The 26,695-nt window shown below is 42.8% G+C and overlaps 1 protein-coding gene across 1 annotated transcript; it reads left to right on the top strand.

Moving 5' to 3' along the window:
* The first annotated feature begins 13,365 nt into the window (after positions 1-13,365).
* Positions 13,366-26,371, top strand: LOC142195943 (thread biopolymer filament subunit alpha-like). The gene is made up of 10 exons (XM_075266062.1): positions 13,366-14,015; positions 14,550-14,761; positions 15,119-15,179; positions 16,116-16,211; positions 16,490-16,666; positions 17,049-17,174; positions 17,787-17,900; positions 18,453-18,559; positions 24,370-24,683; positions 26,135-26,371. Exons 1-10 carry the CDS (start codon positions 13,392-13,394, stop codon positions 26,155-26,157), a joined length of 1,854 nt encoding a protein of 617 aa, XP_075122163.1. The 5' UTR covers positions 13,366-13,391; the 3' UTR covers positions 26,158-26,371.
* Positions 26,372-26,695: the final 324 nt, after the last annotated feature.

The following is a 26,695-nucleotide window of genomic DNA, read 5'->3' as shown; positions in this document are numbered from 1 at the left end:
GTCAGGAGATCCCCATGAGGTCGGCATATCCGCTAACAATCTAGCATATTGAAGGATGTGATAAATCAAACTAAAGCCAGCTCTTTTCCATAATTAACAAATCCAAACTCTTGTTGTGGTAGAGAACACCCCCCCCCCCCCATATAATTTACTAATCCAGTCTCCCATCCTTAAAGGGGTTGTCCAGGGAGAAGCAATTACTATGGAGGCGGGGAAGATTCTGGTACCGCCATGGCTGTTGTGGCCCAGGCCACTGTTCGCTCCTGTGGGCTAGTACAGCAGAAGTCCTGTGTTTTCATCCAACCTCATCTACTATATTACTAAGAAGTTTTTGGCATGGGATTTGACATGTACACATGTGAACTTGTGATCCATTGAATACCCAGAGGTTGGAATCCCAACCTATCTCCAACTTATACATTGCTTTGGTGGGAGAAGCCCTTCAATTTTTATGAGTAGTACTGATACTAAGATGAAATTCAGTTTTCCAACCCATTTGGACGTGGAATATCTGCCAGTATATAGACATGGACTATCCATATATATTTTATATCTACCTATTGACACTAAACCAAATTTATAATAATGAACATGGTGGCTGCCGTTGCCACAAAATCACACCCAAATTTTCCTACAGGCTGGGGAAGTAGCATAATCCAACAGTCCAACTATACCTTTCCTACCATGGTAAGCCCTCCTACACATGGTCGGGTACTATGCGGGGTTGTTGTTGCTGTAATGGGGTATTTTGACCCGTAGACAAAGAGGCTCCTTACTATGAATATATTGTATTCTTTTTAGTGTATTTATCAGTCAAATGTACCTTTTTGGCTACCAGAGGGATAAGTCTGTAGCTTTAATGTTGCTGTCCTTACAAAGGCCTGCAAATTAGCTGACAAACCCACTTTAATGTGAAGCATTAGATTTTTGTGATACTGTATAGTCTACATAGCGTTTCCTTGTAACGCACCCTAAGGCTTAAAAGCTGTGGTGGACCAAATGTTATTTCTGATTCCTTGGAATGCAGATCCTAAGGCTTTGCAAGTTTTACATTTTAGGATGGGAGCAATGACACAGGTAATATGTTACCTGTGTCAGCTAATACAGAAAGGAGTGCAACGAGAACTACTCAAATGTGTATATCAGAAACAATATGGCCAAAAAGTTATAGGAGTCAACATTGAACAGTAGGCAGTTAAGTGGGGTTCTAGCCCAAATTTTGTGCCAGTTGGACCACAAAGTCATTTGGGGCAAATCATTCATATCATAGTTCATAGTTATTGGGATCCCCAGATAGTTGCCCAGTCTGTGACCCCATAAAGCGAGTCCTGCTTGGTATCTCTTACCATTGGTTTATATGGTAGGAAACAATGGTCTGCATTTACCACTCGCTGTCTGTGCAAGCACAAATAAATAGGCCCAAAGTACAGTTAATGGGACATTAATCTGTCAGGGATAAAAGGAAGCGGCTGAGATCCTGGCCATAACTCCGGAGCTGTCCGCTCAACTATCTGCACAGTCTGTGAAGCCGCCATAGCCGCTGATGTCTTCAGTTCCAGAGCGGGTAATTTTAACCTGTAAACAACTGATGAGGTCAGAAACGTCTTCCTTCATTGCTGGGAAAAAAATAGGATAATGGACGTCAGTCAGGGAATCTGTAGTAAAACGTCTTCAAAGATAACATGTGTAATGGCAAACTGCGGAAACTGTGGTCATATCGCACATGGCTACTAACACATGGCCAGATAAAGGGCCTTGATTCAAGAACATATAGGGGATGCAGCTATAGGGGATGCAAAGGCAGAAATCGCTACTGGGCCCTGGAGTCTGAGGAGGCTCAAAGGCATCTCTACAACATAAGAAGACAACAGGATTAAATATGGCACATGATAAATTTGGACCCTTTTACAGATTTTGCATTAAGGCCCAGAAGCTTCAAGTTCCACCTATGCCAGCTACAGATTTGGTACATTTAGGATGTCATTTAGGACAACATCTGCAAGGAGTTTGTATGTTCTCCCCGTGTTTGTGTGGATTTCCTCCCATACTGCAAAGACATACTGATGGGGAAAAACATACATTGTGATCCCTATATGGGGCTCATAATCTACGTACAAAAAAAATAAAACACAGTTGTGATGTCACTGTGGCTTACCTAAATCATCACAAAAATTTACAATTGGAACAGTTGTGATGTCACATCAGCTATCTGATATAAAACAGTGTTGCGATATCACATCACGCTTTCCTGACTGAAACCTGTGATGGCACCCTACAGGGACAGCTGTAAGGCCTAGTACAAGTTTGCTGGGGGGTGTTCGTCAGAGCTCTAAGGCCTCGTTCACATCTGCGTCGGTAATCCGTTTGGGGGAGTCCACATGGGGACCCCCTGAACGAACTACCAAACGCATTGGCAAGTGGTGTACAGTGAAAGCACATAGACCCCCTTTATCTCTGCACGGAACATGTGGACAGAAAAGTAGTTCACGACCTGCTTTCCTGTCTGCATGACTCGTGTGGAAAACACACGGACCCTATTATAGTCTATGGGGTCCGTGTGCTTTCACTGTACATCGCTTACCAATGCGTTCGGTAGTCCGTTCTGGGGGGGGGGGGTCCCCATGCGGACTCCCTCGAACAGATTACTGACACAGATGTGAATGAGAGTGGAGAGATATTGGTGCTGTAACGGATGGCACCAATACATCTCCAGCACCAGGGCGCATACCACATAAGCTAACAGTGCCCTGAATTCTACCGACTGTGAGCTTTCTAGTGGTATATAATAACACTAATCTCAGAGGATGTGAAGGCTTCTCTTTAGTTCAGGATCATAGGGGTCCAAAAATGAAGTCTAATGTTGCACCTTAGCATCGTTCTTACAAAAACAGTAGAAGAGTTAAGAGTGCGGGACCTAGAAGTTATACCCACAAACCTGGGCCCTCGGGGGACCAAAAGCCCCCTTTCCACCTCAGATACCAGTACTATCAGGGTAAGTTTACATGGCGGAAATGGAACAGAAATTTGGGTTGGACTCTCACATCAATTTCCACCCCTCAGAGCTTCGGCTTTCTGCTGCAGCCTTCCCTTGCTGACTAAGGTGGCTAACTGCGGACTCTGCAGCAGAATCAGGCATGGACCCCATGCATGCAAGATCGAGCAGGACGCTTACGTTTTCAGCGTCCTGCTTCAATATTTGCCAGCAAAAAAACAATAGGAAGGGGAAATCAGCATGGAAGAGAAATTCGCTACAAATTCAGGATGGAATTCTGTGTGCGAATGGGCCCTAAATGGTGCATGGAGTCCTGTTCCAGATTTTGCACTGGGTATAGGAGCATCAAGTTTTATGCAATTGAAAAGCTTGAACTACCATCACAGCACATAGACTAGTGTGGTGTTGTGTCTGGAATAAAATATATGCTATATCTACCATCTACACTCACCGGCCACTTTATTAGGTACACCTGTCCAACTGCTCGCTAACACTTAATTTCTAATCAGCCAATCACATGGCGGCAACTCAGTGCATTTAGGCATGTAGACATTGTCAAGACAATCTCCTGCAGTTCAAACCGAGCATCAGTATGGGGAAGAAAGGTGATTTGAGTGCCTTTGAACGTGGCATGGTTGTTGGTGCCAGAAGGGCTGGTCTGAGTATTTCAGAAACTGCTGATCTACTGGGATTTTCACGCACAACCATCTCTAGGGTTTACAGAGAATGGTCCGAAAAAGAAAAAACATCCAGTGAGCAGCAGTTCTGTGGGCGGAAATGCGTTGTTGATGCCAGAGGTCAGAGGAGAATGGCCAGACTGGTTCGAGCTGATAGAAAGGCAACAGTGACTCAAATAGCCACCCGTTACAACCAAGGTAGCCAGAAGAGCATCTCTGAACGCATAGTACGTCGAACTTTGAGGCAGATGGGCTACAGCAGCAGAAGACCACACCGGGTGCCACTCCTTTCAGCTAAGAACAGGAAACTGAGGCTACAATTTGCACAAGCTCATCGAAATTGGACAATTGAAGATCGGAAAAACGTTGCCTGGTCTGATGAGTCTCGATTTCTGCTGCGACATTCGGATGGTAGGGTCAGAATTTGGCGTCAACAACATGAAAGCATGGATCCATCCTGCCTTGTATCAACGGTTCAGGCTGGTGGTGGTGGTGGTGGTGTCATGGTGTGGGGAATATTTTCTTGGCACTCTTTGGGCCCCTTGGTACCAATTGAGCATCGTTGCAACGCCAAAGCCTACCTGAGTATTGTTGCTGACCATGTCCATCCCTTTATGACCACAATGTACCCAACATCTGATGGCTACTTTCAGCAGGATAATGCAATGCCATGTCATAAAGCTGGAATCATCTCAGACTGGTTTCTTGAACATGACAATGAGTTCACTGTACTCCAATGGCCTCCACAGTCACCAGATCTCAATCCAATAGAGCATCTTTGGGATGTGGTGGAACGGGAGATTCGCATCATGGATGTGCAGCCGACAAATCTGCGGCAACTGTGTGATGCCATCATGTCAATATGGACCAAAATCTCTGAGGAATGCTTCCAGCACCTTGTTGAATCTATGCCACGAAGAACTGAGGCAGTTCTGAAGGCAAAAGGGGGTCCAACCCGTTACTAGCATGGTGTACCTAATAAAGTGGCCGGTGAGTGTATATATGCTCCAGTGATCCATTTCATGATATTACAGCGGTCTGTCCAGACACTTCACGTCACAAAGTGTGAAGTCAGGGCACCAGGGTCCCATCTCCGCATTCCACTTCGTTGACCCTTAGCGCCTCCATTGTCCTTTGACAACTAACAATGAGCGGCTAGCAGGGAGGTGAAATTAATAAAAAAGATCTCCCAGACGAAAAGAATTGTCATGGCAACCTAATACATGCCATAAAATAAGCTATCATTTTCCTTCATCATGTATTCCAGTCTATGGGAGGCCGTTCTGAGCCACGGTGATGCCAGCCATGCCACGCTATAATTTGTTGCCCGGCGCTAACAATATGGGGACGCTATAAATGTGAACACAGCGGAGAATATCTACAGTTCTATACACCATGGAGGAGATTGTTAGACATGAATGAAGCCTATAGTATAATTGAATTTCAGGGGAAACCAGCTTTCCAGCCCATAAACAACTGTGAATAGATTAAGCAAGCTTTTAATGTATTTTGATCTCTTCTAAATTCTGTTCAGCGATGAATTTGCAAATTGAAAGCAGATAATGAAGGATGTGCGCCGCAACATAATGATTTGTAAGGTGAGAAGGTATGCGTGGAACAAGACAATTACTCCCCGCACAATGCTTCTTATGCACTTGCTCGAGTGCCTAACTGTAATTGAAGCAGTTTGTTAGCAAGGACTCGTTCAATAGATTGGAGGATGACAATGACGTCATGTGCGTCTGCGTTCCCGGCTCCAGGCATCAATTTATCTATCAGCTATTCTCACTGTTTTTGTTTTCCCATTTTATTGCTTACCCCTGGCCCTGCGCGCTCCTATAATTACCTATGTATAGCTAAGAATATTGCTTTAATTGTTCTTTTTTTCACAGTTTCTGGAAGAGAACATCGCAGTGTTTGGCGCACTCCGCCCGCTTCGTTCCCGCTGCTTTGCTTGGAGGTTGCATGCATGAGCAGTTTGGCTATGAGATTAAAGTAACACTCCAGAAATTGATATTGGCGGCATATAATGACACGTCGGCAATATTCTAACTGTGTAATCTATGTTATATACATGCATTTAGGTCATGTGATCACCAATATGACCACCAGTGTGGACAGGAAGTTAGTCCCCCCAATGTGACTGACTTCTCGTGAACTACAGGATTATATCATCATCCATTACATCCCTCCTGGTGACTCTCCGACACCTCCCCATTCAGTTCTGCCTTTCTGGTCCCTTGGTATGTTCCCCCCCCCCCCCCACTCTAGGCAAATAAAAGTATAATTTCTGATTTATCTAGTGAGGATGGAGAACAGTTGTAACCGGCAGTGGATCGTGGACCCTCTGTGCTACCAAATGGGTTTACCTCTAAGGATGTTGCCCTAACAGATTGCCCAATTTTCACTATTTGGCTCCCCTTACAGGGGTTCTCTCATCTCAGTGTATCAGCCAGGCTGTTTATAGTGTCTGCATCTCACTTCCTGTCTCTCCTTTCCCCTCCCTCCTGCTGAATGGGACACAGAACACTTCTGCAGGCCAGATATCTGCACATTCTTGTACAGAACGGACTCAGTGTTATCTGTGTGTTTACACAGACAGATAACAGACTGGGCTTTATCATCAAAGTGCAATTAGCTGAAAGTATTGCCCTGTCGGCACTGAGTAAGTGATCTCATTTGTCCTATCACACAGGTCCGTGGTTATAGCAACGTTGTATAAACAATGGGGAAATAAATCCACATACCAGGCACCTGGGTCCAACACAGGGATCAAGGCTGAACATAACACAGCAAAGGTATTACAGAAGGTACAAGGTCACAGATAACAGGATCAAAAGTCAAAGGCCATGGGGAGCAGGGAGAGAAGCCAAGGTCCAACGAGTAACAGGGACAGAAGCCAACAGATTATAGGGACAGAAGCCATAGGCCAACAGATACCAGGGACAGGATCCAAAGGTCAACAGGTACCAGGGACAGAAACCAGAGGCCAATTGGTAACAGGGACAGAAGTCAGAGGCCAACAGGTAACAGGAACAAAAACCAGAGCCCACCAGTAGCAGGAACAGAAGCCATAGACCAACAGGTTACAAGAATAGAAGCCATAGACCAACAGGTTACAGGGATAAATGCCATAGGCCAATAAGTTACAGGGATAAAGCCAGAGACCAACAAGTTATAGAGATAGAAGCCAGAGGCCAACAGGTACCAGAAACATAAGCCAGAGTCCAATATGTCACAGTGACAAAAGTCAGAGGCCAACAGGTAACAAGGACAGAAACCAGAGGCCAACAGGTACCAAGGACAAAAGCCAAAGGCCAAACAGGAACATATACAGAGGCCAAAGGCCAACAGGTAACAGTATCAGATTGCAGACTTAACAGAAGACAATGGTTACCAGTAAGAGAAACAGAAGCAAACTAGGACATAAAATAGACATAGCAGACAGAGACTCTGTCATTAGATAAAACAACAGCATGAATGACACAACATAAGAATAGGAACTGAACACATTGCTTAGCAAAAGTGAGACTAAGGGAGCAGACTTAAATACATACAGGCAGACAGGGATTGGCAGAAGAAAGTTATCAGGTGAAAACACTAATTCCAAAATAGACAGGAGTGCAGATAGAGGTAGCCAGGCAGCCTGGGCTACTGGGAGGGCAATACATCATCAGAGCTCCAGAATTGTTATATGAGTTCATATGATTGGCTATAGTGTTATAAAATTACCCTAAATGATACTATTTGTCTATATTATCTGTGTGTTCTGTGTGCAGAACCTCTAGGGTACACTATGAGATGCTGCTTCACACTGCTTCCCTGCTTGCCTCCTGCATGTATGAAATGACTGGGAGAAACCTATAACAAGCATTAGACGGATGAGATAGACAGCAGCTAAATCTTCTAGGAAAAACACTGAGACTCTGCTGTGCTAAGGCAAAGATGTTTTAGGTCACTGATCGACCACTTGCTGTCTTTATATAAAACTGTAAATATAGCTTGATGATATTCCACCTCCTTTGTCTCTGCAAAAGTCAGGTGTAGAAAATGTGGACTATATCAAGTAGAAGAGATCAAGATGGCTTCCCACCTATAAATGGCATATTAAATCATACAGGTATATAAGGTATATAGTATTCTTCAGACGTAGTCTATTATGCAATAGTGCTTTTAGTGCTTCTTTAAGACTTCATGCACATGGAAAACTGAAGTGCATGGAGAATGTGTGGTGGCACATGTCCCTACAGTTTGAAGGCCAGAGGTGCCTTCTATGCCACCATATCAGTGGTTCTTAACCAGGGTTCGATTGAACCCTAGGCCCTATGCACGGTTCATTTTGAGTACCAGAAAAAAAACATATACCTATGTCTTGAATTTGGAAAAAAAATCATATTTGATTTATCACTAAAGAAGGGTTCGGTGAATGTGCTGATGAAACTGGTGGGTTCGGGACCTCAAACAAGGTTAAGAACCACTGCACCATATGATGCCTGCAGCAGTGAGATGAACCATCATATTTTTTGCATAAAATTAAAAATGCACAATATTGGCCAATAGATTTCTATTGATACATAATCCGACACCAAAGTGAAGTACAGTGCAAGTAGATGAAGATTTCACAATTGGCACAGGTAAAATAATCAGCATGCTCTATACAGTCCATGGTCATGTGATATACAGTCCATTATCATGTGATATACAGTCCATGCTCATGTGATATACAGTCCATGATCATGTGATATACAGTCCATGATCATGTGATATACAGTCCATGCTCATGTGATATACAGTCCATGATCATGTGATATACAGTCCATGATCATGTGATATACAGTCCATGGTCATGTGATATACAGTCCATGATCATGTGATATACAGTCCATGGTCTTGTGATATACAGTCCATGGTCATGTGAGATACAGTCCATAGTCATGTGATATACAGTCCATGGTCATGTGATATACAGTCCATGCTCATGTGATATACAGTCCATGATCATGTGATATACAGTCCATGGTCATGTGATATACAGTCCATGCTCATGTGATATACAGTCCATGATCATGTGATATACAGTCCATGATCATGTGATATACAGTCCATGGTCATGTGATATACAGTCCATGATCATGTGATATACAGTCCATGGTCTTGTGATATACAGTCCATGGTCATGTGAGATACAGTCCATGGTCATGTGATATACAGTCCATGGTCATGTGATATACAGTCCATGGTCATGTGATATACAGTCCATGATCATGTGATATACAGTCCATGGTCATGTGATATACAGTCCATGATCATGTGATATACAGTCCATGATCATGTGATATACAGTCCATGGTCTTGTGATATACAGTCCATGGTCATGTGAGATACAGTCCATGGTCATGTGATATACAGTCCATGATCATGGTCATGTGATGGACACACAGGTGCACACCTCATTATAGTCAAAGCGCAGTAATCAGACATCTGCCTGGTAATGAGCTCTGCACTGGTGTGTCCGTCATATGACCATGGACTGTATATCATATGACCATGGACTGTATATCACATGACCATGGACTGTATATCATATGACCATGGACTGTATATCATATGACCATGGACTGTATATCACATGACCATGGACTGTATATCACATGACCATGGACTGTACATCACATGACCATGGACTGTATATCATATGACCATGGACTGTATATCACATGACCATGGACTGTATATCACATGACCACAAGATGATTTTAATCCACGGGAAGTAAAGAATGAATGACAGAGATCTAGAAAGCTTTAGTAAATTGGTACAGAAAGTATATTTGAAAATTGTACAAAATTTCATTTTACAACAGTCACATTGGTCTCTCAATAAGGTCTGAAAATGGACAACCCCTTTAACTTGTTTTTCAGGATATTGGCCTCTCACTCTCTGACCAGTCACAGATTGAATATTTGAGTGTTGTATTCAATCCACCAGCGTCAAAGTGTCAGGGTTTTGCACAACCAGTATGCAGCAGTTCCTGCACGCTCATGTTCTATTACATGGAGGGATAACCTCACCAGGCCCCCACTAATGTGTCACCTCTCACTGCTGCCACTCCATTCATTTCTATGGGGTTGCCAGAGATAGCTGAAGTACAATGTTTGGTTATTTTCTATGCAACTGCTTCTTCATTCAGACAGGGGTCAAAGACACATCCATTCTCAGGATTGGTGGAGTCCAGCAGTTGAACCCCCCACTGATTTCTAACTCATTCCCTATGCTATGGACAGGGGATCAGTTGCATTCATAGGCAAACCCTTATGGTGGCTCAGTGGTTTGCACTCTTGTTTTACAGCATCTGGGTCCTGTGTTTTTAAAGGGTTTTCCCACAAAAGCAAATTATTCCCTATCCATAGGATAGACCAGTGGTTCTTAACCAGGGTTCGATCAAACCCTAGGCCCTATGCTCAGTTCATTTTGTGTACCAGTAAAAAAACATATACCTATGTCTTGAATTTGGAAATAAATCATATTTGATTTATCACTAAAGAAGGGTTCGGTGAATGTGCTGATGAAACTGGTGGGTTCGGTACCTCAAACAAGGTTAAGAACCACTGGAATAGAGGATAACTTGCAGATCCATAGGTGTCCGTTTGCCCTGAGCCCCACTAATAAGTAGAATTGGGGCCTTTGGTAAGTGGTGGTTGGGCAGTGGGTGCACCAAGCCAATCTTTTCAATAGGGGCACCAGAGATAGCTGAAGTGCAGTAGCCAAATATCTGTGGCACTGGCATCACAGTGAACAGAGGGGTGCATACACTGTCTAATCACGGAGGGGTGAACGGAGGGGTACATACACTGTCTAAACACGGAGGAGTGAACGGAGGGGTACATACACTGTCTAATCACCACTCCATTGAGAATGGGGTACGAAAGTCCCTTATTGCCTGGAACAGTGGGAATCTGAGAGGTCGGACCCCACTGATCTGTAAGTTATCCCCTATCTTATGGATAGAGAATATTTTGCTTTTGTAGGGAAAACTCCTTTGAATCCCACCAAGTCCATCTATATGGAGTTTGTATATTCTCCTCTTGTTTGCAGGGATTTCCTCTAGGATCTCACACGCCAGAAACATCCCAATAGGTGACCTGACTTCATATAAAATTGGTGCTAGTATTTGTGTAAGTTTGTGAGCCCCAATAGGGACAGCGGCTGATGTGAATAATGGCAGTGTGTACAGTGCTGTGTCCACATGGGCTGATTTACTTACAGCTGCTAGTACTGGAGTCAGTAACATCAGATAAGAAAGCTGGACATATCAAATCTGTGTCTGAACACGGCCTATGGTATGTTACAGAGTATCACAGCTTATTAGCATTGTTTGTCTTGTAACAATACAATAACTAGATTGCTGGGTTACAACATATTCTGGAGTATAGAATGCAAGAAATCCAGACATGTTATTACATTATTAGTAACAGATAGAGAGAGGAAGAGAAAGACTGATAGATAGATAGATAGATAGATAGATAGATAGATAGATAGATAGGAGATAGATAGATAGATAGATAGATAGATAGATAGATAGATAGATAGATAGGAGATAGATAGATAGATAGATAGATAGATAGATAGATAGATAGCTCAATACATAGTAATTAGATTGATAGAGCAATAGGTAAATAGTTCAATATCTATTAGTATAACTAATAGATATATAGATAGATCAATTGGGAAACAGATCAATAACTAGCTATTACATAGATCGACAGATAAATAGATAATGAGACAGATAGATAGATAGACAGATAGATAAACGAAAAACAGGCAGCGCTCTGGTTCATTGAAAAAAAAAAAAACGTAATATGGATTTATTCCACTCATGACATTTCTTGGCATAAACCCACATTGCAATTTTTTTCAGTGAGTTGGAGCACTGCCTGTTTTTTGATTTTTGCCTATGTGGGATCTTATGTCAAGTCTATGAGGACTGCAGCAGTGTTTTGAAGTTATTTACATAGTGCTGCTCTAAACATTGGAATAGATACATACATTAGATAGACAGATAGATGCAGTGGCATAACTAGGACCGGCAGGGCCCCGTTGCGAATGTTTGACATGCCCCCCCGACCGATGCCCGCTGAAGACCGACCCCAGCACCCCCCCCCCACACACACACACATTCCTGCACGCTCTATTATGCCCCATAGTGGCCCCTCCATACAGTATTGTGCCCTATAGTTGCCCCTGCACACAGTATTATCCCCCACTGTGGACACCAATGAACAATTATTATACTCAGACCCCAGAGAATAATAATTGGAGACCAAGAGGGGGATACCAACATAAAAAACACTGTTACTTACTTATCTCCGGCTCCCCTGCAGTCCTTGGAGGCATCGGCCTTCTTAAATGACGTCCCCTGCCAGGATCGGTAAGTAAATAGGGCCTGTTACCGGCTGGAGTAACTTCTGTGAGGAGGCGGAGTCTAAAATCGGACCAGAATGGAGAAGGCTGTGTATGCTGAACCCTGCTGCACACTCAGATGCAGCAGGGCTGAGTGTGCAGCAGTGTTCAGCGTATCTCTGATGCAGCAGAGCTGAGTGTACAGCAGGGTTCAGTGGTTCTCCAGTGTAGCAGTGGTTCTCCTGTGTAGCAGTGCTGGTAGTGCGCTGAGTGTGTAGCAGGGTTCAGCGCATCTCTGATGCAGCAGAGCTGAGTGTGCAGCAGGGTTCAGCACATCCCTATTACAGCAGAGCTGAGTGTACAGCAGGGTTCAGCGGTTCTCCAGTGTAGCAGCGGTTCTCCGGTGTAGCATTGCTGGCCGTGCGCTGAGTGTGTAGCAGGGTTCAGCGCATCTCTGATGCAGCAGAGCTGAGTGTGCAGCAGGGTTCAGCGGTTCTCCGTGTAGCAGCGGTTCTCCAGTGTAGCAGTGCTGCCCGTGCGCTTCTGCTGGAGGAGGCGGAGTCTAAGATCGGTCCACAGCAGTCTCCATTCTGGTCCGATCTTAGACTCCGCCTCCTCACAGACGAGCCTCTGGCAGAACCAGCATTGATTGGCCGAATGCTGTAGATAGATAGATAGATAGATAGGAGATAGATAGATAGATAGATAGATAGATAGATAGATAGATAGTGCTCTTTAAGTGCTCTTTAAGAAGTCTATTGCTCCCTGTTATCAGCGACCGCTGACTAAATGAAAGTCTGGAATTGTTAGAAGAATCTGTGTGTGTCCTGCCTGGAAAGACTTGAGGTTCAGCCATGGCTACCTAGTAGTAGCATCTATCCTTAAGGAAGGCAGCTACGTGGCAGGATCCCTCTCGCCTATATACAATATATAGTATACATGTCATGGCTGAAGAACATCCCACCAAAAATGATGATCCTTTGAATATAAAAATGACAAGTTGAGACAGCCTGCAGCCTGGGAGCAGAGTGAAGGCAACGCTAGCCCTTGGCGATGAGCTTAAATTTAGACACTGCATTGACATTTTCTTAATTCTTTCAGCTGCTTGCTAGCCCTTGTCCAGAGCTTCATCTTTACCTCCCCTCAGGCTAATTCTACAAGTTTGATAGCAGAATTTTGATGAGTCTTGTTAAAAGGAGCCTTGCCCAATAGGAAGCAGAGTTTGTGCGTCTCCTCTGGACACCAGGCAGGGGTATAAATATAATCGGAGACAGGACCAAATGCAGCTTTGTTCTGGAAGTTACAACCTTGGATACATCTCAGGATGGGAGTGGAAAAGCAAGTCAAAGTCAGCAGCTCTGCTGTGCGCTATGGCGCATCTTATGGAGGCAACAAACTCTTCTCTTCAGCCAGGAGTAGTGCTAGGGTTAGTGGAGGATTTGGAGGAGGATATGGAGGAGGATTTGGAGGCGCTGGAGGAATCGGACTCTCCAGAGCTGTTGGGCTAGGAGCTGCAGGTGGAGCAGGTTTTGGATTGAGAGGTGGTTTTGGACTGGCTGGTGGTGCTGGTCTGAGAGCTGGGTTTGGTGGAGGCTTCGGTGGGGGTGCAGGAGCAGGTGCAGGTGCAGGATTTGGCATTGGAGGCGGCATTGGTGGTGCTGGAGGTAGATTTGGAGGAGCCATAGGTGTACTGAGAGGTCGTCTAGGAGGTAGAGGTTTCAAGATAGGCAGCTATGGTGGAAGCCCATCTTTCTTGTTTGCTGCGGGCAAGCCAGGAGGACTTGGTGGATTGGGAGGACTGGGAGGATTGGGAGGTGCTCCAGGTGCTCCAGACATTCCATCTATTGACCCATCCCTGCCCTCTGTGGACACTGTTCAAGTCACCCGCCTGAAGGAGAAGGAGGAACTCCAGCACCTCAACAACAAGTTTGCCGGCTTCATCGATAAGGTACTTTTAAGGGTTAACATGAACTCACGTATTGTATCTACATGTGAATATTATGGGGGCTCTTTACCCTGTTCCCATCCAAACACTTGGGGATTTTGCCACTGGAGTCATCACTCAAGCAGTTTAGGACCTTATATTTTGTCTTTTTATCTAGATAGCGCCATATACCCATGTGGATTAATTCCTTGTATTGACATATGTGCAAAACAACGACCCTGAATTTTTTTTCCTAATATAAATGGAGACATACAATTGATATATGGCTTCCTGGACCACCATCAAAGAACTGGACTGATACTTCAAAATATCCCTCCTGACGTCTGTTCTAGTAAATCAAGTTGCATTTCCCTGAAATAATTCCGGAGCATCTTTTCCTAGAAGTCTCACACAGGCCGTAACTGGTATTGCAGTCCACTTGGATGTGGCCGGGATGCAATGCCACCAGTTGCTGACCTTGGACCCACAATGTCCTGTTATGTTAATACATGTGCCACATGTATACATGAACACTACAATGTATGTTCTTGCTTTTAGGTCCGCAGTCTGGAACAACAGAACACCATCCTGAAAGCCCAGATCAACCTGTACAACAGAAGTGACCCCAGTGCTCCAGCAAGCGCCGGAGTGGTCGCAACTACTGCTGTCGCAGGCTACAAAGCTCAAATTGATGTCTTAACTCAAACCAGGACAGCACTTTTGGCAGAAATCGATCACTACAAGCAAGTGATTGAAGAAATCCAAGTCAAGTGAGTGAGAACCAAAAGTGTAGACCACTGAAATGCCAGGGCCATAGTGGATTCTCTATAGAGGGCAACTACATGAGTATATCTCTATCCGAAGGACTCATCATGTCCTGCATTACATAAACAGCTCATTCATTATTAATTAGGATTGTGTAATGCTTCATTTCTCCTGCGGGGGCACTGCAGAGATATGGAGTACTTATTACCAGACTATAGCAGATCGCTAGTGATTGTCCAAAGCGATCAACTTCATAAAGGAGCAAAAATATGTCTCATAATTGTATCATTGATTCAGTAATACATTCTGTTCTGTTCTCTTTCCACTTCATCAGACTAAACTGATTTCACTATTGTTTGCAGATATGATGAGGACAGCTCAAGCACCAAGAGCCTGGAGGCAGAATGGACTACACTTAAAGAGGTGAGATGTCACCATGGGTCTAAAATAGCACTGGAAGATCAAATATTTATCTATCTATCTATCTATCTATCTCCTATCTATCTATCTATCTATCTATCTATCTATCTATCTCTTATCTATCTATCTATCTATCTATCTATCTATCTATCTATCTCCTATCTATCTATCTATCTATCTATCTATCTATCTATCGATCTCCTATCTATCTATCTATCTATCTATCTATCTCCTATCTATCTATCTATCTATCTATCTCCTATCTATCTATCTATCTATCTATCTATCGATCTCCTATCTATCTATCTATCTATCTATCTATCTATCTATCTATCTATCTATCTCCTATCTATCTATCTATCTATCTATCTATCTATCTCCTATCTATCTATCTATCTATCTATCTCCTATCTATCTATCTATCTATCTATCGATCTCCTATCTATCTATCTATCTATCTATCTATCTATCTATCTATCTATCTATCTCCTATCTATCTATCTCCTATCTATCTATCTATCTATCTATCTATCTCCTATCTATCTATCTATCTATCTATCTATCTATCTATCTATCTCCTATCTATCTATCTATCTATCTATCTCCTATCTATCTATCTATCTATCTATCTCCTATCTATCTATCTATCTATCTATCTATCTATCTCTTATCTATCTATCTATCTATCTATCTATCTATCTCTTATCTATCTATCTCATATCTATCTATCTCATATCTATCTATCTATCTATCTATCTATCTATCTATCTATCTATCTATCTATCTATCTCTATTAATACCAAGTCTATTTATCTTACTCATTTCAATACATCAGTCTCATATCTATTTGTCTATCTATCTATGTCATATCTATGCATCCAAGTAGTATTTGCTCCTTATTTTTTTGTAAATTAATATATTTATTTCTCTTTTTTCCAGGATGTCGACCATTTGTACCTGACAATCTTCGACCTGCAGACCAAACTAACTGGAGTGGAAGATCAAATCACTCTGTCCAAACAGATCTATGATGCTGTAAGTAAGAGATCCATGGAGAGCATTATCCTAGGTGATAAGACCTTATTTCTAATGAGTCTGAGAGGCGGAGCTTATGAATCATGATCTTTATTTCTAATGAGTCTGAGAGGCGGAGCTTATGATTCATGATCTTATATTTATTTTCCTTCCATCCACATCACTAGTTTTTTTTTCGTAGATATCCCCAACCTATCAGATCATCTATATGTTCTCGATACATTTCCAATACTGATGCGATTCCTAATATCTACCATTCTTCTACTCCCAAATCACAGAAAGTCAGAGAAGTCCAGACCATCATCACCAGCGGCACAAGGGCAGCCATTTCCATTTCATTCAACAACTATGCTCAAGCAGTGGACCTGACAACAGCCATCTCCGATATGAAATCACAGTATGAATTACTTGTCGCAAAGACCAAGCACGAAGCATTTGCAGCAGCCGAGAGCAAGGTAACTGCATCCGTATCTAACGCCTGCATGTCATAGTATCCTGTATATATGTGTAATGGTCATGGATAGTGTTTACAAGGACATAGCTATAGTGGGTGAAGAGTCACACCCATGGCCTGGTACCAAAAGGTACCTAGTGGTGAATTATATATTGGTGCTATAAGTAAGTAAGTGAAAAAATAAATGAATACAAAAAGGCCCTCCTGCTACAGGGGGGCCCTGTTAGAAATTTATCATTGGAACCCATGAGTTTCAAGCTATACCTCTGGGTTTTTGAGTGTCATCTCATGTAACCATGCATGCAGAACTTCTGGCTTATACCGCAGATACAGATTACTCTAATTCTGCTGACTTACATTAAATATATCACTATATTTTACAGATTGTTCTGGCATCTGGCTCTACACAACCAACCGTACAAGCACTCACAGCATACAAGGAAGAATACAGGACGATCAAGCTCCAGGTTGACGCAGTACAACGTGAGATTGAAAGGGTCAAGACTCTGGTAAGTTCCTTTGACATTACTGATCAAAGATGAAAACCTGTTATATTTTGGATATATAAAGGAATTGTCTGCTTTCCACAATTGCTTTTTGTTAGAAAGGTGCGTTAAAATAATCTATTTCAGTGCTAGACGTTCCAGCAACCAACGATAATATGTGGCAGCAAATGTTCAATTGCCCCACAGTGCCCCTGGAGGGAAGATGATGCATTACATGATGTCCATTGAAAACAATACATTCTCCATGTAGTGTATGGACATGTAAAGTCCTCCAGAGAGACTTATGATATTGCAGCCACTCTCCACACTCAAAATTTCCTATTAGAGTGTTCCAAAATGGGTTTTCAACCCATTAAGTTTCATAAGAATAACGAAAGTGAGCACTTTGCTCACTGCCATGATGTTCCATTAGCAAAACACCTCCATTTTCCATCCACTTCTTGCCGGACTACTTGTAAAGTGAAATGGGCTTCATAAATACAGCAAATTTTTGGATATAAGAAAGAAAATAATCGTACATTATATATCTCTGTTTAGTTATCATCCAAGTATCCAAGTGTCTTATATGATGTCTCTGCCTTATATGATATAACTGAATCTTTCCTTGTCTTACAGAACATTCAGCTGGAAAGCTCCATCACAGAAGCCGAGAGCAGCTCAACCAGCGAGGTCGACACCTACCAAGAGCAGGTCACAGCTCTTAAAGGTCAACTAGACGACATTAGGAAGGTAATGTCTACTAGCTCCATATGTAGCTTCATAGTAGGAAGCTTCTTAAAGGGGTTATCCAGAATTAGAAAACATGGCTGCTTTTTTCTTGTCAAGAATGACATCACGTCCTTGGTCACATGTCAATACAACAGCATAGTCCATTCCAATCCCGAGGCACAACTTGACCTTGTGACCGACGGATGTGATGTCACTTCCTGAAAAGAAGAAAGCGACCATGTTTTTTCTCGAAAGAGAAGGTGGTCCACAAAAAAAAAATAAAAAAGGGAACATATCACATCTATCATTTCAATCTTCCTTTTGGAGAAGGCTGATATGAGTTTTCTTCTTACTGGAGGAAAGCTAATTTGCATACGTGTTTCCCAAGATGCATTGCCTGTCAGTAGGTCTCCATAATCCAATTGGAACACGTCAAGGAGAACCAGTAGCACCAGATTTGCTTTACATCTAACCAGTGTATGGTTGGATGCCCATTTTTATCTAGTTGTCATCAGAAATTTCTCAAATTTTGTCACATTGAATGGTGATATAGTCCATGTTTTACCCTAATAGCAAATCGCTCACTATGGTCAAGAATACCAGGATCTGCTGGCCGTGAAGATGGGTCTGGATGTAGAAATTACAGCCTACAAAAAACTGATGGACAGTGAAGAGTTAAGGTAAGACATCATCACATCTCTTAGTGTAATCGTGTTACTAGGTAAACTTCATGCACATAATGGGATAGACCTGTTTACATCCAGAGGGCATTGTGTAACTTGCATCTTCATTGAGTATATGTCAGATCTGATATGTATCCACGTGCTATCACACCTCCGCACTGTCATGCTCGTTGTCAGCTGTTTACCGTGCGTCTTATCCGAGCTGGCGGTTGTTGAAAGTACAGAGGTATTAAATGGCGGTCTATAGCCCGCAGCCTGGAATAGGTTGCAGTCTTTGCTGTGTTCATTGAGAATCTACCGCCTCCCCTGACCTGCTATTCCGCCTTACTGTGAACAGCTGTTTCCATGAACCCAGCTGATTGATAGTCGGTTTTGCTGAGTAACGGAGTGTAGCAGACTGTAAATTAGAGAGCTCGGCTCCACCAGCCCGGGAACATACAATAGGAATGGGATGAATTAATCAGACCCCGGACAGATCAGGCAAGGTGACCATTCGGTAAATTTAGGACAGCCAAAACCGAATGAGTTTTAATGCAGCTTGTTTTATTTCACCGAGGAAAACAGAAGTAAAATATATGCCCGATGTTAGAGAAATCACTATGTATATTGCATGTTTGAATCGCATGCTTTCATGGGCAAAGTGGGGTGGGGAGTTAAAAAATATATCCCCTATCTACAGAGGGTTTGACCACTGGGACTTTTGCCGATCACAAGAATCATGACCCCCGTTGAATGGAGGTGGCTATTTATGTGCATTACCACTTCCTTCAGTTCTGACTAGCCCACCAGAATACTAGATGGTCCCCCTGGTGGGCCCAGGCTCTAACACAGTCATGGTCCACCAGAAGACACCCAAAAACATCCCAGTTGAATGGAGCAACAGTCATGCATGCACACAGAGTCCATTCACTCTTTATAGGACAGCCACGTAGGGCTCTCAACTATTTATGTCAGTGCCCTAAACATTGAATGGAATGAGGTTTCCAATCTAGGGTCCCAACTTCCAACAACCCCTAGAGTACTATAGTCTCAAGAGTAGGCCCCAAAATCATTTTCTCAAGTTCCATATCTTTATCAATCCCATAGAGAGTGAATGGAGTGGTAATGTACATGGAACCTGAGCCCCAATGACGAGTGAGAGTCCCTGTGGGCAGTCCCTCAGTGATCATACACTTAGCACCTTCCAGTTTACATGGAACCCATGCCCTAATGATCAGTGAGAGTCCCTGTGGACAGGCCCCCAGAGATCATACACTTAGCATCTTCCAGTTTACATGTAACCCATGCCCTAATGATCAGTGAGAGTCCATGTGGGCAGTTCCCCAGCGATCATACACTTAGTACCTTCCAGTGTACATGTAACCCATGCCCTAATGGTCAGTGAGAGTCCATGTGGGCAGTCCCCCAGAGATCATACACTTAGTACCTTCCAGTGTACATGGAACCCATGCCTTAGTGATCAGTGAGAGTCCCTGTGGGCAGTCCCCCAGCGATCATTCACTTAGCACCTTCCAGTGTACATGGAACCCATGCCTTAATGATCAGTGAGAGTCCCTGTGGGCAGTCCCTCAGCGATCATTCACTTAGCACCTTCCAGTGTACATGGAACCGGTGCCCCAATGAGGAGTGAGAGTCCCTGTGGGCAGTCCCTCAGCGATCATACACGTAGCACCTTCCAGTGTACATGGAACCCATACCCTAGTGATCAGTGAGAGTCCCTGTGGGCAGTCCCCCAGCAATCATACACTTAAAACCTACTGACTCCAGATTGCTACTTCTAATAGCAAGACAGTTTTCTTCCTACTAAAAATAAGCTAATTTGCATAATCTTTCCCATGGAGCCTTGCCCATCAGCTGCATCTCCTCAATGAGAATGAGTACCTGGAAAGGATGTAAACCATGTCCTCAAGTCCACAACACAGCACCCCAAATAGTGACTAAAATAAAGAAGCTCTAGATCTAGCATGACCAGGTCCAGGAGTTACACATTTATTTTTTCTAGTATCTGTAACTTTAGTGAATTCGGAAGCGACCAACAGAGCCAAGCAAATCTGCTGTCTAAAAAGTAATATTGAAAATAGCCTGAACGGAGCATTTATTCAAAGTCCTGACACTGTCTTGAAGAATTCTGGTCTAATCCATTTTAAATTATTTAGCAGAGCAATTTAGAGCAGAGAGGGACATGTCAGCCAAAAATAAGCAGAGATTGAGAGAATGTGAAAAATATACTAGAGCGGAAAAAGCCGGGTAATCGAAATGTGACGGATTACATTATGGCCTCCATAGTCTGTCATAGGATGACAGGTATATTGCCCAGGAGGTCAGGCCGCACTCGGGGGGCAATGCTTTAAACTGCAGCGACAGTCAGGTCTTGGCTGTAGATCTGTCTTTTTCGCCTTCTCTGCCGCAGAACAATGCTGTGAAACCAGAAGGCAAAACATGAGGAAAATGGTCTTTTTGGAAAAAAAAGTAAAAAGTTACCATCAAAAAGTTAAGGCAAAAATGGCCAATGTAATATAAGTAACGAAGACAAGGGCAGAATAATTTGCTAGGTTCACATAGAAGACTCTGCCGCAGATTCCGTATAAGATCAGTGCTGCATGCCAACCCGATGGACCCCATTAAAGTCTATGGGGTCCGCAGGTATCCACAGGTAACCACTTTTTTAGCGGACGGGTCCATCTTTCGGATCCCCTTGCAGTCCCGAACATTCGGCACTCCAGCTGTTGTAAAACTACAACTCCCAGAATGCACACATGCTCTGCTGCTCTTGGAACTCCCATGGACGTCAATGGAGCATGTTGGGAGTTGTAGTTTTACAGCAGCTGGAGTGCCGAAGGTTGCTGACCCCTGGTTTTTTGCAGGGGGTTATTGGAGGGCGACCTTTAAACCCCTTTATATCCTTATACCGGCATATATAGTAATATGTTACTGCTGATATTGTGGCGCATCCCTCTGCACATTGGCGTACATTCTGCATCACACGAGCCCCCCGCTTTAATGTGCTTCTTCATTGCGCACTTGTTAATGGGTTGCTAAAAATAGCCGCGCTGTTTTCAAGTAAAATATTACTAGTGAAATAGAGCAGAGCAGGGAGTAATGCATTATGTCCTCTATGTGCTGACTGCTGGCGTCCTGGCATCACAGAAGCAATGAAATAATATAAGAAGAGAGCCGGGATTACATAACAAGAGGACGCCCGGGAGGATCCCCGCTCCTTTAACACTTGAGCAGGAGATCCCTGCGCCTTGGCCGCCCTCGGGGGTGACATTTGTATGGCGCTTTCAATGGATTGCTTGTTCTGATCAATACATCACTTGTTGACCTATATAGAGGTTATCTGCCTTATGTTATGCTGCTTGTGTGTAAGTGATACCCTGACCCATATTTACATTTACACCATTAACCCATTAAAGGCCCTTTTCCACCAGTATGTCCTTCCCCGTCCTTGCCGGTGACATAGGTGGTGAATATTTTTCATTCCAGTCTCCCCTAGTTCAATAAATACTTACATTCCCTATAAAGTAGCAATTTACCTGAGAACTCTGTTACTCCTCCTGGAAATATATAGACAACTTCACTGGATATTGCATATTGTTACTAAGGTGACACTCTACTGATGCTCTTTTAACAAAGGGGTGGTCGCAGACTTTTATCAATTTATTTATTGTTTCCAGGAGGAATAACAGAGGGACATAGTTTTAATCTATGACTTTGAATTATTTTTTTAATGCAGAATGCAAGTTGACAGATTTTTTTCATGGTATAAGATATAATGTAAATGTGTAATAGGTTTGCCACCTATAGAGTGGACAGGGCTGCAGCTCTACGCCTATTACTTGAAGCTTCCAACATAGAATCTTCCAATACCCGTCTCATCCAATCAGTATGAGGTCCGAGTCTCAGACCCCCGCACAGATACTGATGGTCTATCCTGTGGAAATGGACCCAAAACCTACTCAAACATGATCTTCCTGGACCCCTATAGGAGTAACATGTAGGGTAACAGTGATATGCAGAATTTTTTGGAATATCTAGCTTCTTTTTTTAGAAGGGCCGACCCTGTTCACCATTCCTCCCAGACTAGAAATCTTTCATCTAACTCTAATAGAAAAATGTCAGGACAGGTTAAGAGTTCTTGAAATTCTGAGAAATTGCTGGCAGAGGTCTTGGTGACCTGAATTGCCTGTTACTTCTTATTGTGTGCACCTTAAAGGGAATTTTACATCGGGAAAAATAAAGCAGACTTGATTAAATGTAATGTGAATACAGCCTATTCCACAAGTACCCGTCATTAGTTTGTGCAATTATTAACGTCCGCACCTTGCCGAAATCATCACTACAAGCCTAACCTAATATCTTACTACGGTTCCTTACATTAAAAAGGTCTCTATACAAGATACTGTTAAAATGTGTCGAAAAGGTCAAGTAGGCAATTGCTTAAAGTATATGACTGTTTTTGGACACCATGATATTTTTTGCAATCCAAATGGGTCTAAAAATCGGTACTGATTCATTTTTTGCTTTATATTTACAGCCTAATGGGCTCAGTTTCTGCAAAGCTTATCACATTAATTGCAAAAAATTGTAGTTACCTACAGTTACCACTAGAGGCAGTGTGCAACATATTGTTTACAAAGTTTCTTAGCTCCCCCTAGTGGTGGCTGCAGTCAGTATTGTATAATATAACTTAGCCATACAAGGGATTTGGAGCCCTGAATAGCAAAAATGAGTCCTGGATATAAAGTTTATACTATGAATTTAGAAAGAATTAGAAAATGAAGTCACCTCCCCTGACAAGTCTGTTTTAATCAATACTTCACAATTCTGAAGAACCCTCTGTTGTTCCTTCTATACATTTATACATAACTGGGTGTTACTACCCAAATATGTATGTCCTAGTACAGTCCGACACTGGCAGCTCTGAGAGTGTATAGGGACATACCCCCAACTGGTAACACTCACTTATCAATTAATCAATACATTTCCAGGAGGAATAACAGAGGAACGGCACAAGTATTTTGGCAATAAAAATTTCTGTAAATGTACCTAAATCTGATATAATTTCACTATTGGATTAGTTCATCTCTAGGACAGCGATAATTTGTGTATCTTTTCAGACGCTTTTAAGGATATAGACATCTTCGGTTTCTGTATTAGGTAGATTGCCTAATTATCTTGGATTTCTGGGGTTGTGATAAATGAGGTTGTGAAAAATAACATCAGTTGCTTCATAGCCCAGAACAAACACATTCATTCCCTTAAAAAAAAAAAAAAAAAAAAAAAAAAACCTCCGGCAGCAAGACAAATTGTCTCCTGTCGAACTCCTTCCCCCTTCCTTCTTCTACTTCTAGGAAACAAATAAAGAATGGAATATTCCCTTCTAATTCCTCTCTGAAGAGCTATGAACTAGGGTCCTGGGCAGGGGAGTGTTGGTCAGCAGGCCTGCACACTAGTCAGTAGCACTACTGATAGCCACAAGGGTCACCTGCCTCATTGTAGGACATTACAAACTGAAGAACACCTAAATAAATGCACCCCAAATGTCTTTAATATAGTTCTGCCTAGTTCAAGATCCGAGGGGGTGGAGCATGACACAAGGATTCTCTCATTGGTGCTTTAAAAATCTCTGCCTTATGCTCCACCCCTGAGGTCCTGCACCTGGCACAATACAGTGAATGAACTTTGACCAGAACATGAATGTCTAAATTAATACATTTTATACTTCTGTCTGGATTCATTTGTGGGCTTGAGGATGGGAATATGAACATAAGAAATATTTAATCCTTTGTTTCTTTGTTCTACAGACTTAGCTCTGGAAGTGGCATCACCGTTCAGGTGTCCAAAAGTAGCGTTGGAGGAGCTGCGTCCCTAGGAGGCAGTGGAGGAGCTGGATATGGCCTAGGTGGTGGTCTTGGAGGAGGTCTAGGAGGTGGTCTCGGAGGAGGTCTTGGACTTGGTGGAGGCCTTGGTGGAGGCCTAGGTGTTGGTGCAGGACTTGGCCTTGGTTCCGGACTTGGAGGTGGTGTCAGCTTAAGCCTGGGAGGTGGAGGAGGAGGCTTTGGATTTGGATCTAGCTTTGGAGGTGGACTAGGATTTGGAAGCCTGAACTCCAGCTCAAGTAAGTACCTCATGACCAAATAGCAAGTATTAAAGGGCATTTACCAGAATGGACATTTATTAACTATCTACATGATACCTCAGCAGTAGGACCCTCAAAAGGGACTTATTCTCTATCTAAAACATGTCCTATCACATTGAAAGCCGCCATCTTGTATACACTTTAAATGTATACAGTTAAAATATTACCCCACCCTCTGCAGTGTTTTACCAACCTTACGCCTGTTCACACAGGGCAATCTTTGGTACACCGTATAAGCCATGGTCTTTAACAGTACGCCCAACAAGGGGTTTCGATTGTGGAGCTCCCCACCAATGTATTGGTTTGTCTTCTTGGCTATAATGTGCCTTTTTCTGGAGTAGCCTTAGACAGTAATGGATGTCCATGCATAGCTGATGATGTGGCTTAGTCCATCCCCGGGACCCCTGCTACTTCGTAGATCTCAGCACGCATATGCCCACCGAACAGATATTTCATCCCTATATTTTCCATGCTTGCATTGAGACAACCCTAACATTTTCCCCTCGGAGTCTATCTGTGCAGACTGACACTAAGCTGCACATACGTCATACCCATATAATACACCGTACCCATATAATAAACCGTAAGCTTGTAATTACAATATCTTTTCCATTCCTCTACTTCTGTACGAACATTTTATACATGGAAATGTGTGTATTAGTGTAATGAAGCAAAATGGAATTTTGTGCATTGAGGGACTTTACATAATCCGATCCGCAGCTAGGAGAAAGCAATATATGAGATCTTGGAAGGAAACACAATTTGAGAACTTTACATTTTTACATACAGAATAGCCTGAACCTAATGGTGGATTGATACATGTGTGGCATACATAACATATTAGCTATGTAGAGGCTAAATCTATGATCTATTCTATTATATCATCAATCTGAGCCATACACCATCGATATACAAAATGGTAATCCCATCCCATATACCATGACACTGATAACTTGTTCCAGTGTGGTATCTTATCAGAGGACCCACAGAAAAAGGGGTTGTCCAGGATGTGGAGCCATCTCAGGGGTGGTTAGAGTGGATGTTATACCAAAAAAGACATAGTCATCTATCCCCATCTCTCCATTGTGCGAGCTCGGTTCTCTTTCCCTCCATGGCAGAAGCGGAGAGGGACCAGTGACGTCAATCTTAAACACTGGTTCCTTACCAGTAACCATTGGGGCCACCCATTTCATACAGTGGACATGTGAGCCTCTCCACCTGGCACTGAGGAGAAATCGGAAAAGGGAATGGAGCGCCAATAATAGTCATGTCTTCCTTTATTGTTTTAGATCCACCCCAGCCACTCCAAATCCTGGACAACCCCTTTAAGTATAGTTAACCTGTTAGGTATCAAGGTATACTTTGCTCGATGAGGGTAGGGGTATAGGATATCTGTGACTGACCACTGACCTGTCCACCTTCTATTCCAGTATCCACTTCCACCACTTATTGAAGATCAGGAACCTGTTATTGAAGAACAGCAATTGTTATGAATTTCTGAGAAATCCCACCGAACAACCTTGCTGTGATAATAGAAACCCAGGCGGATTTTTCTCCATGCAAAACACGTTACTGTATATCTGCACTTAACGAGCTTCCAGAGAAGACGACATCGCTTTAAGACTCGCTACGATTTTCTAACATGGGACTTTATTGTTTGTTTGTATTGAACATAGTGTATTATTCTTCCGCTGTGTAAGCTTATGGTGATTTTAGGCTTTTTCATTTGTTCATTTTGTTTCCATTTCTTTCCTGTTCCTTTTTTTTCCACAAAATGATAAATTATACATGTAACCCCCACGCTTGCCACATAAATCTCTAATTACTGAGCTGCAGGAAGTTTAGCCTAATCTGGGAATTATCACTGAGCTACGGACTGCTGAACAGACAAGGGCATATCTCCTCCACACCGCATGTAAGGCTGAAAGTGTGCAATAATATACTGGCAGTGTGTGCCATGACGGAAACTGACGTGCTGCCAAGACTTAGAC

Source organism: Leptodactylus fuscus, chromosome 2, assembly GCF_031893055.1.
Source record: "Leptodactylus fuscus isolate aLepFus1 chromosome 2, aLepFus1.hap2, whole genome shotgun sequence".
In the NCBI taxonomy this organism is placed as follows: domain Eukaryota; kingdom Metazoa; phylum Chordata; class Amphibia; order Anura; family Leptodactylidae; genus Leptodactylus; species Leptodactylus fuscus.
Note: the sequence above shows the minus strand (reverse complement) of the source record. Positions and strands in the feature narration are given on the sequence as shown.